The 15,382-nt window shown below is 34.8% G+C and overlaps 1 protein-coding gene across 1 annotated transcript in view; it reads right to left on the reverse strand.

Moving 5' to 3' along the window:
• The window catches only part of ACVR2A (activin A receptor type 2A), an 81,467-nt gene that overhangs the window by 34,030 nt on the left and 32,055 nt on the right, over positions 1-15,382 (reverse strand). Inside the window, exon 2 of the mRNA XM_035008077.1 lies at positions 402-609. Coding sequence (XP_034863968.1) covers positions 402-609 — 208 coding nt within the window. The remainder of the gene's footprint in view (positions 1-401; positions 610-15,382) is intronic.

Genomic DNA, 15,382 nt, shown 5'->3' on the forward strand with positions numbered 1-15,382 from the left:
CATAAATAGGGAAACTAAAAGGAAATTAAATACTATGATTAAGCTTTACTTTCTTTGAGGATACAGGATAGATTTTCAACAGATATACTGTCTTTTAAAGCAATTTAAAAAATCCCTTTTCCTTAAAATTGACCTTAAAAAAAGTTTATCATACTAATAACATATGGGGAAAAAAAGGTTCTTATCTATAGTTCTCACTACATGGTAGATTATTCAAAGTGTACCAAAGATAAAACATAAACATGCCATATTTATCTTACTACTTTAAAACATGTATATTGTCATTAAAGCATGTTATAATTGTATTCATAATCCCATCTTAAAAAAGAAACATTTAAGTGAAAATACATGCACTGAGCTTTCCCCCTGTAAAAATGAGTGTGGAGAAAATGTTTCCTTACCTGTCATAACAGTTGATATCATCCAGCCAACAACCTTGCTTCACTATTTCAATGGAACCAGAAATATTCTTCCAGGTAGCAAAACAATGTCGCCTTTTATCTTTGTCACCATAACAGGGTTCAACACCAGTTCGATTGGTTCTATCTCTTTCCCAATTAGCATTATAGAAAATACACTCCTGAGTTTCTGATCTACCAAGTATAGCACCTATAAGATAATAAAACAACAACTTAATATAACTGTATTAGCTCTTAAGAGATTGTCTCACCATATACCAAACTCAAACTCAGATGTGCCTAAAACGTCAGTAACTTACTGTCTTCCTAGTGTTGTAACACTGAGTTTAAGTTTCCACATCAATCTCCATACTTGAAGTATAATAAACATAGTAATAGAAAGTGACCAAATATATCTCAAGATTTCTCTGAAAAAGGACAGTTTCACTTCATTTAAGAATGTCCCGGATGAAAAGCAGTAAAATTGTTAATTTAATTAAATCTTGATCCTGGATAGATTTCTTTTCAATATCCTGTGTGATAAAATGGGAACTAAGCAAAAGCAGTTCTGCTGCATAATGAAGTACAACGGTTTGCCTCAAGATAAAGCCTTTGCATGACTGAGTGGGGAATTAAACCAACCATGGTTATTCAGACTTGGGTATCTGACAGACATGTTCTCAAAAATGAACCAACTAAACCTATTACTTCAAGAAAAACAAGTGACAGTATGCAATGCCAATGATAAAATTTGATCTTTCAAGCAAAAAAGAAGGATTTTGGAAAATTTGTATCACCACCATTAGCCTGACACTTTCCCAACACTTAAAGAATTCTCTCATGAGGGGACCCCTGGTGGCTCAGTCAGTTAAGCATCTGACTCTTGATTTCGGGTCTGGTCATGATCTCAGGGTCATGAGATCAAGCCCTGCTTCGGGCTCTGCCCAGGGCATGGAGTCTGCTTAAGATTCTTTCTCCCCCTGTCCCTCTGCCCCTCCCCATCCCACTCCCACTGGCACGTGCCTGCATGAGCAGCACTCTCTCTCTTAAAAAAGAAAAAAAAAGAATTCTCTCAGGAGATCAGTGGAGATATTAATACATGTAACTTTTAAATATTGAATAATGAAATGTGCCAATAATTAGTAGGTCTATATAATTCAGAGAACCAATATTCTCTAAATGAATTACATGTGATGTTATAAAAGCATTCGTGGGTTAAAAAAATCCATTTAATGTTCAAGATAGTCCCATAGATTTTAATGTTACAGAGGACAAAAAGTTCATTAATGGTTTTAGATTCTGCACTGTAAAACTAACTTTTAAAAAACTACCTCTTGTCTTATGTGGAAAAACAAGGTGCTGGAATACCCAAAATAATTCTGAAAAAGATATACAAAGGAGAATTCATACTACCTGTTTTTAAGACTCACTATAAAGCTTCAGCAATCAAGCTAGTGTGGTCTCAGTGAGAAGACAGACACACACTTCAATGGGACAGAACAGAGAATCTGGAAATAGACCCACATAATGTTCAGTTGACACACAGCAAAGGTGCCAACACATTTCAGTAGAGAAAACACAGTCTTTTCAACAACTATGCTGGAACAATTGGACATCTTATGAACAAACAACAACAAGACAAACTTCAACTTGTATCTTACACCATTTACAAAAATTAACTCTAAACATACCAAAGACCTAAAAAAATCTAAAAGTATAAAACTTGTATAAGAAAACATGAAAAATCTTTGTGACCCTAAATTATGAAAGACTTCTTAGAACATGAAAGACATGAACTACAAAAGAAAGAACTGGTAAGTTATGTTTCATTAAAATTAAAACTTCTCTTTGAAAGTTCAAGGGGAAAAAAGTCACAGACTCGGAGAAAATACCTGCAAATTATGTTATCTAAAAAAAATGCTGACATTCAATATATAGACAAACCTGTCACAACTCAATAATAGTAATTTTTTAAAGCCACCAAATTTCTAAAAAAAATGGACAAAAGATTCAAAATAACATGCTTTGCTGAAGATATATGAATGGAAAACACTAACATGAAATGATTCTCAGTATCATTAATCATCAGAGAAATGCAAACTGAAATTCTAATATCGATTAAAATGGCTAAACAAAAACAATCTCAAATGTTGATAAATATGTAGAGCAACTGGGACTTTCACACATTGGTGGCTGTAATGCAAAATGGTCCACCCACTTTGGAAAGCCAGTTTGACAGCTTCTTATAGTAAACATACACCTACCATACTACCTACCCAGCAATACCATGCCTAGGCATTTACCTAAGAAATCAAAACATATGTTCATGCAAAAATCTGTACATGAATGCTTGGAATGGTTTTATTTATAATCAACCCAAAACTGGAAACAACTCAATATCCAGTACTGCTAAATGGATAAACAAACATCCATACAATAAGAAGAAATGAACTAGTGATAACTATAACAACATGGATAAATCGCAAACATATTATGCTATATGTGATTCCATTTATACGATATTCTGGAAAAGGTGAAACTATGGGGACAAAAATGAGATCAGACGTTGCCAGAAGCTGGGAGTGAGAGGAGAGGGCTGATTACAAAAGGGCTTGAGAAAATTTTTCAGTGACCAAAATATTCTACATTGTAACTGTGGTCGGAGGTTTTATGTCTTATGGGTTAATCACAAAGAATTGTTTTATCAAAAAAATATATTTTATTCTATGGAAATCATACTTCAATAAACCTGACTTTAAAAAAAAAAGCAAAATATCTACCATGTGTTGAGTTTTGGTATAATATCAGAGAAAAACACCCACAATTATCTAAAAATACTCATTTTTTTCTAAAACTATATCTGTGTATGACCACATTTCCTTCATATCAAAAGAACGTATCACAGCAGACTTAATGGAGGAAGAGATACAAGAATCCAGTTGTCTTCCATGAAAACAATCATTAAAGAGATCTGCAAAAATTTCATTAATTTTTTTTGTTTTGGAAAACATTTTTCATAAAAATGTTCTTTTGTGAACATGTAATGGATTACTGTTACTGTTAAATAAATATTTTAAAATTTTGTCAATTTCTAATGTGATAAGAATGATAGATAAAATCCCTATTTTAAAAAAAAAAAAACTTTCTGGGGTTCTACATTTTTAAAAGTCTTAAAGTTGAAACCAAAAAGCATGAGAACTTGCTGCAGCTCTGCAGTGTCTCAGGACACAGATGGGATTATAAGCTGCTAAAATCTGTGGCAGTATGAGTGCTCTGGACTTCCTCTCAACGACGGAAGAAATAATAGGAGCAGACCTATTATAAACTAAGGCTGGTAACTCCATGTTCTTTGTAGTCTAAAAAAAAAAAAAAAAAAAAAAGGGTTGCTTCTACTATTTACCTGTATAAAAAAATACCTATTTTCTAAGTTATTCCTTTTCAGAAACTTGTTACTGAACATAATAAAAAAAATTTAAAAAAGAAGAAACCTGTTGAAAATACCAGCAAAATAAGTTTCCTCCTTTACTAAATAACCCAAAAACAATCATGCACTGTCACATTATTATCTGAAAACAAGGTATGGCAAACTTTTTCTGTAAAGGGCCAGACAGTAAATATTTTCGGCTTTGCAGACCACGTGGTCTCTATCACAACTACTCCATTCTGCCATTACAGCACAAAAGCATCCACAGGACAGTATATGAATGAGCATGGTTATGTTCCAATAAAACTTTATTTATAGACACTAAAAATGAAATTTCAGGTAATTGTTACACGTCACAAAATACTGTTCCATTTTCAACCATTTAAAAATGTAAAAATCATTCTTAGTTTACAGGCTATAAATTTGGCTCACGGGATGTGTGGTCAGCTATCTCTTAAAACAATGTCCTAATTTCAACAGTCTAGCTAACCTGCCTTTTGTTTGTTTTGTTGGGGACGGGTCCTCTGTAAATTACCATTCATGTAATTTATGTTAAAAGCCACTATTTATTATTTTTAATTTCCAAAGAAAATGCCACTGAAGCACAGGAACACTATAACACCATTTAAACTAAACAAAACTGACAAAAATAAAATAAAATACTGCCTAGAGCAGAAATGCCAAATAGGTTTCATCTTCGTGTCAATTCCAATAAATTAACAGTAGCAGCCTAGAGTAGCATATTGAGAAGGATTTTGAAGTAAAAGAGTCTTGAAATTAGTATTTGCCACGTCTGTTCTAGAGAAAAGATGAACAAATGACCATTTCTTCATTTAAAAAATACTTTCTTCACTTAAAATTTAAAGGCAAACAAGATTTCAGCATGGCTTTCCAGATCTAGACTATCACTTGATTGATATTTTCCAGAGACAGAAAGAATCCTGCTTATATGGAAAATTGTGACAATCTCATCACCCCCTCCTCAAGCTGATCCTGTAATCAGTCTCTATCCCATCGTATCTCTTAACTGAACACGAAATAACATAATTATAAAAATAAAATCAAATTACACATTTTATGTTCTTAAGCTTGCATTGTGACTTTAAAGATGCAATTAAAAAAAATTGGCAAAAGTTGCTTATATGTATGAATTTTTAACAGCAACTTCCAATTTAAAATTTTCTGAAACTTAAAACTTCTACCAAAGTAATTCCAAACAGTTCATACTATTTTCAAAAGAAATAAACAGACATAAAAGGTATGTGTTCATGGTTTAGTATAGTGGTTCTTAACTAATTATGTACAACAGAATCCCCTATGTTTTCTCAAATTCCTGTCTGAGTGCCATTTGGAGCCCTGGGAGATGACTAACTGAAAAGTCTATGATGTAAGGTATATATCCAGAGAAAGTGTGTGTGTGTGCGTGCACGCACATGTGTGTATGTGTGTTCTTTCCCTTTCTGACAAAGACCCACTGGTGATCTAATGTTCCTCTCTAGTTAAGTACCACTGGCTTAACAGATTGTGACCTGAATTTGGAATTTAGTTCACAAACTGTGGCCTTGAATAAATTACCAAAACTTTCATTACCCTGTTTCCACAACTGATTCAATTTCCATAATAATTTTGTAATTATTATGGATAAATCCATCATTTCGTAATTCACATTTAGCCTAGTTATAATAAATCAATAAGTCTAATCACAGAATCCAGTATCAGAGTTAATTTAGATAATAGTTCTATTTCCAAAGTACTACTTATTTTAATGACTAGTACCATTTTTCCTACCATTAAAAAAAAAAAAAAAGCAACACACTTGATCTGAAATTTGGTAGAACATCTGACCATAAAATAGCCCTGCAAAAGTCATATTTAAATCTAAAATACCCCTCCTATGATGAAAAAGCAAATTTCACCTAGAGTGACTACATCTGAGGACAATCAGGCTTTTATTTTTTAAAAGCAGTAAATATAAATATAATACACCCACACTAATTTTACACAAACTCTTCCAGAAACAGAAAAGAAGGGACTACTTCAACTGATTTTATGAGGCCACTATTACCTTGATAACAAAAACAAAAACAGCACAAAAAGAGAAATACAGACCGATATCTCTTATTAACTTAGATGTTAAAGTCCTCAGCAAAATTTTGGCAAACAGGGGGCGCCTGGGTGGCTCAGTCGTTAAGCGTCTGCCTTTGGCTCAGGTCATGAAACCAGGGTCCTGGGATCGAGCCCCGCATCAGGCTCCCTGCTCCGCGGGAGGCCTGCTTCTCCCTCTCCCACTCCCCCTGCTTGTGTTCCCTCTCTCGTGGTCTCTCTCGGTTAAATAAATAAAATCTTCAAAAAAAAAAAAAAATCTGGCAAACAGAATCCAACAGTATATTTAAAAAAAAATAATCCACACCAAGTAGGATTTATTTCAGGTATGTAAGGTTAGTTCAATATTCAAAACTCAATCAATGCAATCTGCCAAATCAAGAAACTAAAAGACAAAAATCACACAATCTATCAGTACACCAGGAATAGAGGGGAACTTCCTCAAACTCACAAACAGCACCTACAAAAACACCAACAACTAACCTCATACTTAATGGCAAAAAACTAAATGCTTCTCCTCTAAGATCAAAAACGAGATAATGAGGTCTACTCCCATTACTCTTAACACTGTACTGAAAATTCTAGCTATCGCAATAAGGCAAGAAAAAGGAATTAAAGGCATGCCAATTGGAAAAGAATATATAACTATTTCTATTTGCAGATGAGATGACTGTCTTTGGAGAGAATCCCAAGGAATCTTCAAACAAAACGTTAGAATGAGTTCAATAAGGTCAAAGGATATAAGATCAATACATAAAAACTGCATTTCTGTATACTAACAATGAAGTGGTAGAAGTGAAATTTAAAATGTAATACCAGTGTGGTGCCTGGGTGGCTCAGTCAGTCAAGCATCCAGCTCTTGATTTTGGCTCAGGTCGTGGTCTTGGGCTCCCGAGATTGAGCCCAGCATTGGACTCCCCAATCAGCACAGAATCTGCTTGGGATTCTTTCCCTTTATTTCCCCTTCCCCCTCTGCCCCTCCCTCCTCTTGCGCACATCTGTGTACACTCACGTGCACTCTCTCTCTCAAATAAATAAAACCTTTTTAAAAATTTTTTTTTAAAAATTGTAACTATAAAACCAGTTACAATTGCTCCTGAGTATTAAAATACCTAAGATATAATCTGACAAAATGTATAAATCTATGTGATAAAAATTATAAAATGTTGATAAAAAATAAAAAGAAGACTTGAACACTTGGAGAGACATACCATGATAATGTATAGGTTTAATCTAATTCATATCAAAATCACATCAAATTTCCTTGTGGACATAAATGAACTTATTCCAAACATTTTTGAAAAGAATAAAGTGGGAGAATTCATGCTTACTGATTGATGTTAAAGCTTACCAAACTATGACCATGTGGTAATACAGGCAGGACAGACACAGATCAATGGAACACAGAGAACACCCAGGAAGAGATCTACACAAATATGCCTGATTAATTTCGGACATATAAACAAAAGCAATTCTACAGAGGAGGGAAAGCCTTTTCAATAAATAGCGCTAGAGCAATGGGGACATGGTTCAAGCAAATATTTCTTAAATGCCCTCCCGTTTGCTATCTATCATCATTTTAATAGTTCCTGAAAGCCGGGCACCTGGGTGGCTCAGTTGTTAAGCGTCTGCCTTCAGCTCAGGTCATGATCTCAGGATCCTGGGATCAAGCCCCACATAGGGCTCCCTGCTCCGCGGGAGGCCTGCTTCTCCCTCTCCCGCTCCCCCTGCTTGTGTTTCCTCTCTCGTTGTGTCTCTCTCTGTCAAATAAATAAATAAAATCTTTAAAAAAAAAAAAAAGTTCCTGAAAGCCGAGCTCTTGCAAAAAAACCCTCCTAGGCTAAATCCCACATGTGACAATTTTCATGTTTTTTCAAGGTAGATAAACAAAATCCTAGAAGTCCTTTAATCAGAATTACTCCTTCCCCCAAAATGTACACCACTTGCAGTCCAACATAAAATGTATTCTTTTACATTTATTTAGTGTTTTTGATCAATTGCCTATATACATTCATTTACATGTCAGAATGCCAGTGAGTCTAAAACTATCCATCTTACTTGCCCTCCAAATACAAACAGTATTTAATGGATGATAAAATGTAAAAAGCAATGTAACAACTGAATAAAAAACCCACCAACTACTACTGCTTCCCAGCTTCAAACAGGTAGCTGGAATTGAAATATCTTTAACAATTACATTAATTTCTTTTCTGATTAAGATGACAATGTTTTTCACAGTCCTGTGACCTGCATCACCCTATCACAATTCTCCTATGTACGCATCCAACGTTAAACAGAAAGGAAAGAATTGTTTTGACACCTTACAAATATGAGGCTCACTTCCTTTTTTAAAAAAAAAGATTTATTTGAAAGAGAGAGAGCACGAGAGGGTGAGGGTCAGAGGGAGAAGCAGACTCCCCGCTGAGCAGGGAACCCTGCAGGGGCTCCATCCTGGAACTCCGGGATCATGATCTGAGCCTCCTGAGCTGAAGGCAGACACTTAACCAATTGAGCCACCCACATGCCCTGGGGCTCACTTCTGAAAAAGTTTTCTAATGGTGTCTGAAACTATCAATAAGTCATTGAGAATACAGTATAAACGGCATGCAACTGAACGCCTTCCCCCAACCTGTTCCTCCTATAGGCAAATTAGTCCTCTAGGAGGGGTTAATGAAGTTTCAAAAATAATAAACAAAACTTGATAAGCAATTCTTGTTTTCCTTTCACATATTATTGCTTCCTGCCACTCTAAGGGTAGAACACGGGTCCAAAGAGAATCAGCAACAGCAGGCAGATTAAACTGAATGATGCTTTTAATCCAAAACATTTTGTAGTATAAATTAAAAAGACAGAATAGTATCAAAAACATTATACAAAAGAATTTTAGATAAGTAATTGGGAAATTCTAGTATAGTACAACCCTTTATGGCACCAAGAAACCCTAAAATAAATAAATATATGCAGCATTTTATTAGTTCAACAGGGATTATTTAAGTTTTTCACTAGGCTAAGTAATCATCCACCTACCCAGAAACTTGCAACTTGAATGAATATCATAAAATCCTCAATTTGAAGGAATTCCCAATTTCCCCCATAAGGTATTTTTTAAATTTTGACCAACCTGAAATACACAAACCTTTGTGTATTTATATGAAACAGTCCAATGTATACTTATTTTAATGAATTTAGTTTACAAATATTTTAAAATCATACAGCACAAAAATTTTACAAAATAATTTTGTTCAAATTTCACATGCATCTCCCAACAAGTGTCCTCTCATTCTTTTTGAGTCATTGAAAACTATCAAAACATGGATCATCTTCACTTCCATTTAAGTTGCTTGAGAAGCAATACACTTTAAAGTCATATAGAATACTGTCACTGGAAATGTTTTTCCAAACCAATATCTGTTCATATAATACTAAGTGATTTTTTTCACTGTTCTATAGGTGTATTTTGTGATCTTCATAAAGTAACTACATACAATATTGCTTTTTAAAACGAGCTTTTAAAGTTGTTTTTTTTTTACAGCCTCTGTAAATAGTTTACAACAAATGATAGTAACACTATCAACACTACGACCACCCCCAAGAATAATTTATTTGTTTAAACTCTTTATCCCCTTCTACCAAGTCCCTTAGGAAACTGACATAAACATTCACTCTAGCACTGACTGGCATCATTTCAAGCTTGTCTGCCTTTTCCAAACATATTTTCATTCAAAATAAAATTGAGAGAGCCTCAAAATACAAAAAATTCTGTAAGGATTCAAATATAAAACTACTCTTCTTCTGAGGAATAATCCTTTAGAGAAAACTAGGCTTTATATTGAGTAGTTACAGATGAAAAAAAAATTGACCATATGCTTGTACTATAAATTAACACACCAAGATAAGGGCTACAGATAAAAGCTGTAGGAATTAGGGATGATAACCTAGGACCTCCATTAGACTATGAGCTTTCTAGAATAAGCCCTCTTACCCCTTCTGTATCACCAGTGCCCAACACAATACAGGAACTCAGTAAATGTACTCAAAATCAATTCACACAGAAAAGAAAAAAGCAAGCCTTTACGGAGTAAGTGGGACTAAAGCAAACTATTAAGGAGAGACAAAACTATGAAAAACAAAGGCAGGGAAGATAATGACCAAATAAGCGGGGATGTGAATAATCACAGTGTTTGACAAGACTGCTCATAATAGACATGTGCATTCCATATTGTTTAGTATTGGGTACAATCAAGGCAGGTTTGCAAGACATCAGAAGTTAAGAAAAAGAACAGAAGTGATATTTCTAAGATTAATCTGAACACAGTGAGTATTAAAGTGTGTTGGAATGGAAAGAAACTCAGTAAGCCACACTAACTACCCAATAAAAACCAAGGATTTACAGTATCACATGCTGACCGGACAGCCACAAGTATCAAAAGGAATGGCAAATGAGAAGACATAGATAAGTTTTTGCTTTCCAGAGTCCCTTATTTGGTCCCTCTCAGTGTAAGAAAGTAAGGGATAAAAGTGATTTGGTTTATAAAAGTGATCTGGGTTTAGATGGTTGGCTGTTTCTAAATGCTTATCTTGTATCATCTGACAAAACAAAGCTGGCTTCCATACTATCTATCCTTTGTTTCTCTTTGTTGCTAACTCTCATCCTGATACTTATTCCTACTGTCATGAAAGATACATATTTTCAGGGATAAGATATCTTCAAAGATGAAGCACAATAGCAAAGTGTTTTTGCCTACAGCCACAAAATGTGTGGGATATCTATAAATGCACAGGATGCAAGATTAAAATAGTTCTACCCAGTTCTCTGGCACTCATTCGAAATATGAATTACATCAAAACAAATACAAGTAGATACAAGTATTACCTAGACTGTGTAAAATAGATTTCTGTTATTAGATGTTCATCTTGTGAGGGCAGGGGAGATCATGGTGACTGCAGCTAGAGGCCAGTACGCCCATCAGAATTAATGTGCCATTTTAGAAATTGTACAAAAGCCAAAACTGGGCATAAATTTAGAATAGTAAGAGATAAAAGGTAAATTCTCAAAATCAGAACAGAGCTCTTAATATAGATTAAGGAAACACACACAGAGTAGTTCCTACTAAAAACAATCTACACGTCTCAATTACAGTGAGAAGACATTATGTATATTAAGGTTTTTGTAGTGCTTTATTTACTTGGAAGATGCAGCCTTTTTTTTAGTAAATCATCAAACTCTGTCTGATGCAAAAAGACTAAAAATGGATCATTTCAGCCGCTATGAAAGTAATGTGAAATATCACCCTTGAGGAGCCAGTAGTACCAAGAGTGAGAAACTGAAAAAACAAAACAAAACAAAACAAAAAACACCTCATCACAAAAGTTTTCATCAAAGTAATTGGCAGTTTAAAACCAGCAACTGAAGAAAATTAGCAATACTTACTAGTTTTAACTAGCAATACAATTCTATTAAAGGAAAAGAAGGAAGACTGAAAACGAACTATGACATTAAATAACAATGGATATAGAATCAACCTAACTAGCCTTAAATCACCAACAGTTTTTTTTCATATTTATAACCAAGATTCCTAGTATTAGAAAAGAAAAAAATCTAAAATTCTTGTTTATTACTTTTGTGTTATGTAATTTCTGTCCCACTTCAAAACTCATTTTAATAATATTTCTATGCAACTATAAACACATTATAGGTCTTCCAGCATCCTTTCTTTTCTATATTAACACACATCATAGAAGACAAGTCACCTTCCCTATTGGGTTGCCCTGGGCTGTTTTTAAGTATTAGGAAGAAAAATCCACAATGTGCCAAAAGCTTTCTGATAAACATGTTAGAAATATGAGGAAGGAGAATAAATTTTCAAATAAAATTTCTGCATGATAATAAAAACATTTTAGGCCTTGTCAATCTTTTTTTTTTTTTTTAAACTAAGCACCTCCTTACTACCAATCACCTCTAAAGGAAAACACACTTTCCGACATTCTTCCCAGATTTTTTTTTTTTTTGCCTTACCTGTTATACTCTGTACTTAGTACTTTCAGTCTGACAAAATATTACAAGATTCTGTCCATCTAGCTCAAGTAATATAAACTAGAAACACAACTACTATGGAATAAACTAAAAATCCAAATGTTGTAATGTTGTGATACCAGACACAGTGTGCGCACGTGTGTGTAATAAGGAGTAAAAGTACTTATAAGTCAACATTTAACCACTGGTTATTTAAGGACTCCTAATGTTAATTCCTGACAAATTACTAAGATAACCACCTAAAATGTATTACAACATTGTTAACTCATAAGTGACTAATTTTTCCCATATAGATAGTTCCAAAATAAGTATATATCTACTGTGTAAGGCCCAAGATTTTCTTATTTTTTTTTATGTTATGTTAATCACCATACATTACATCATTAGTTTTTGATGTAGTGTTCCATGATTCATTGTTTGCGTATAACACCCAATGCTCCATGCAGAACGTGCCCTCTTTAATACCCATCACCAGGCTAACCCATCCCCCCAACCCCCTCTCCTCTAGAACCCGGTTTGTTTTTCAGATTCCATTGTCTCTCATGGTTCATCTCCCCCTCCGATTTCCCCCCCTTCATTCTTCCCCTCCTGCTATCTTCTTCTTTTTCTTCTTTTTTTAACATATAATGTATTATTTGTTTCAGGGGTACAGATTTTAATTCCATACAATTAACAGTGTTATATTAGTTTCAGGTGTACCATGTAGTGATTCAACAATTTCATACATCACTTGCTGCTCACCACAAGTGCATTCCTTAAACCCCATCATCTATTTGACTCATGACCCCACCCACCTCCCCTCTGGTAACCATCAGTTTTTTCTCCAGATTTAATAAAGACCAAGGAGCACCTGAGTGGCTCAGTCAGTTAAGCATCCGACTCTTTATTTTGGCTCAGGTTGTGATCTCAGGGTCCTGAGACTGAGCCCCGGGTCAGGCTCCACGGTGAGCATGGAGCCTGCTTAAGATTCTCTCTCTCCCTCTTCCTCTGCCCCTGCCCCTGCTTGCACGTATGTGCACGCACGCGCGCACTCTCTCTAAATATTTTTTTAAAGAAGACCAAGATTTGAAGAAAAACATTAATTTATCAATTTCTCAAACCTCTTTCTTAAAAAGCCTCTACATAAATAAAGTTTTAGAGGCCCAAAGAGATCACCAAATTTGTAACAGTAGAATTTCCTTTTATGAAAGAGGCAAACAGCTCTCTTTAATTCCTAACAATTTCTCATTTTTCGATTCACTTAATTATACAAAAAGGTGCATTTCTTTATTAGCAAAACTTTTAGAGGAACTCATTTCTTAAACTCTTCTCTAAATACAGAAGATACGCTACAAAGGGATTGTTCAATAAAAGACACTAACCTGCACTCGATTACTAAACTAACTAACTAAAGCCACCCATAATAATGTTTTCTCCCAAAAGAAAAATACTTCGCATTGGTATATTTGGTTGGTCGCCAAGAATAAAACATTGATTTTATCATTCACTACCAAAGAACTTCACTTTCCTGAACACATAAAGTATATAGAGAGTAACAGGAACCAAGAAAAGAGCAAATCACAAAACTCCAAATTTCTGATTCAACTGACCAGCACTTGGGACCACATTTAAGACTACTTTTCTAAAACACTCCAAGAAAACCTGGCAAACTTCCAAACCTCAACCTCCTAATTAAAAGGGGAGGAGGGGTAATGGTTATAAGAAAAGACCTGCTTTCTTCTCATTTTAAACAATATAAGTAGGTTTCTTATTACATTCTTGGGAAGAGAGTTCCATCAAAAAAGAACAGGAAAGGGTGGCTGGGTGACAGACACTGGGGAGGGTATGTGCTATGGTGAGAGCTGTGAATTCTGTAAGACTGTTGAATCACAGACCTGTACCTCTGAAACAAATAATACATTATATGTTAGCAAAAAAAAAAAAGAAGAAGATAGCAGAAGGGGAAGAATGAAGAGGGGGAAATCGGAGGGGGAGACGAACCATGAGAGATGATGGACTCTGAAAAACAAACTGAGGGTTCTAGAGGGGTGCGGGTAGGAGGATGGGTTAGTCTGGTGATGGGTATTAAGGAGGGCACGTTCTGCATGGAGCACTGGGAGTTATACGCAAACAATGAATCATGGAACACTACATCAAAAACTAATGTAATGTATGGTGATTAACATAACATTAAAAAAAAAAAAAACCAGGAAAATTAAGAGCCCAATGTTTTCTGCTTCACCAATGAGAAAATTCTACCCTTCTACCCCTTCTGTCCCTGGCAGGACACTGTAAAGTCTATTTTGGTGGCATGCTACATGAAATCTTAGAGGATATTATGTCTTTCGCAGAGGTAGAGTATCTTCTACATCCAACAAATATATATAGTGCGGGCATACTATGTGCCAGGCACTTTGACATTTGGGTACTAAGCAGAAATAGTGAAAAATAAAGTATTTTCAAAATTTGAGAAATCTTTAACCTCAATCTGGGAAGAAGAGAAAAAAATGAGAGGCTGAATTTTCAAAACAAGACACTACAGTAGAAAGAAAGAAAGAAACACACATCACCTTTAGATATTTCTGAACTTCAATTGAAGCTTATTCTAATTTCTCCAGTAAGGTTAAGTGGAAAGGCAGCATAGATTAATAATCAGAAGATCACAAAGACTAGGGAATTTCAAGTATGCTTCTTTATCAATGTATTTTATTTAAAGGAAAAAAATCATGTTAATGCCTCTAAAAATGTAGACTTTGTCTTGAAACTGAATTTACAAAACAAAATGATGAATAAAGAAATGTAAGGGTACCTGGGTGGCTCAGTAGGTTAAGCCTCCAACTCTTGATTTTGCCTCAGGTCATGATCTCAGGGTTCTGAGATCTAGCCCTGTGTTGGGCTCCCTGCTCAGTGGCGAGTCTGCTTCTTTCCCTCTCGCCCTGCCCCTCCCCACCTCTCTCTCTAAAATAAATAAATAAATCTTTAAAAAAGAAAAAAAAAGGAAATATAAAAATCAAGTGAGATATCCTGACTTGCATAGAAAAGTGCTCCCTACTAATCACTGCTTGATATTAAAGCAGCCACATCAACTCCTTATTGCGTAGTAAGGACATTTTAAACCCCCTACAAATGCATTCATACTAACTATAAAGAAACCATCCATTCATATTAGCACCCCTAATTGAATAAAACAATAAAATAATGTCACCCAGCTTGTTAAAAGAATATTTATACGTAACAAAAATTTTAAAAGAAAAGAACAAAATCAGGTCAGAGATTTAAGTTATAAGCAATAGAATTTGAAAAAACCTAAGCTAGCTTTTGAAGGAGGTGTCAGTGGAATAAGAAGGTTATTACTTCAAGTTACCAATATATCTTCCTAGGCTAGAGCAATGGCTTCCCTAACTGATCTCCCAGCTTCCACTTCTACCTCATTTAAGCAGTTCA

Source organism: Mirounga leonina, unplaced genomic scaffold, assembly GCF_011800145.1.
Source record: "Mirounga leonina isolate KUSES-001 unplaced genomic scaffold, KU_Mleo_1.0 Mir_151, whole genome shotgun sequence".
Taxonomy (NCBI): domain Eukaryota; kingdom Metazoa; phylum Chordata; class Mammalia; order Carnivora; family Phocidae; genus Mirounga; species Mirounga leonina.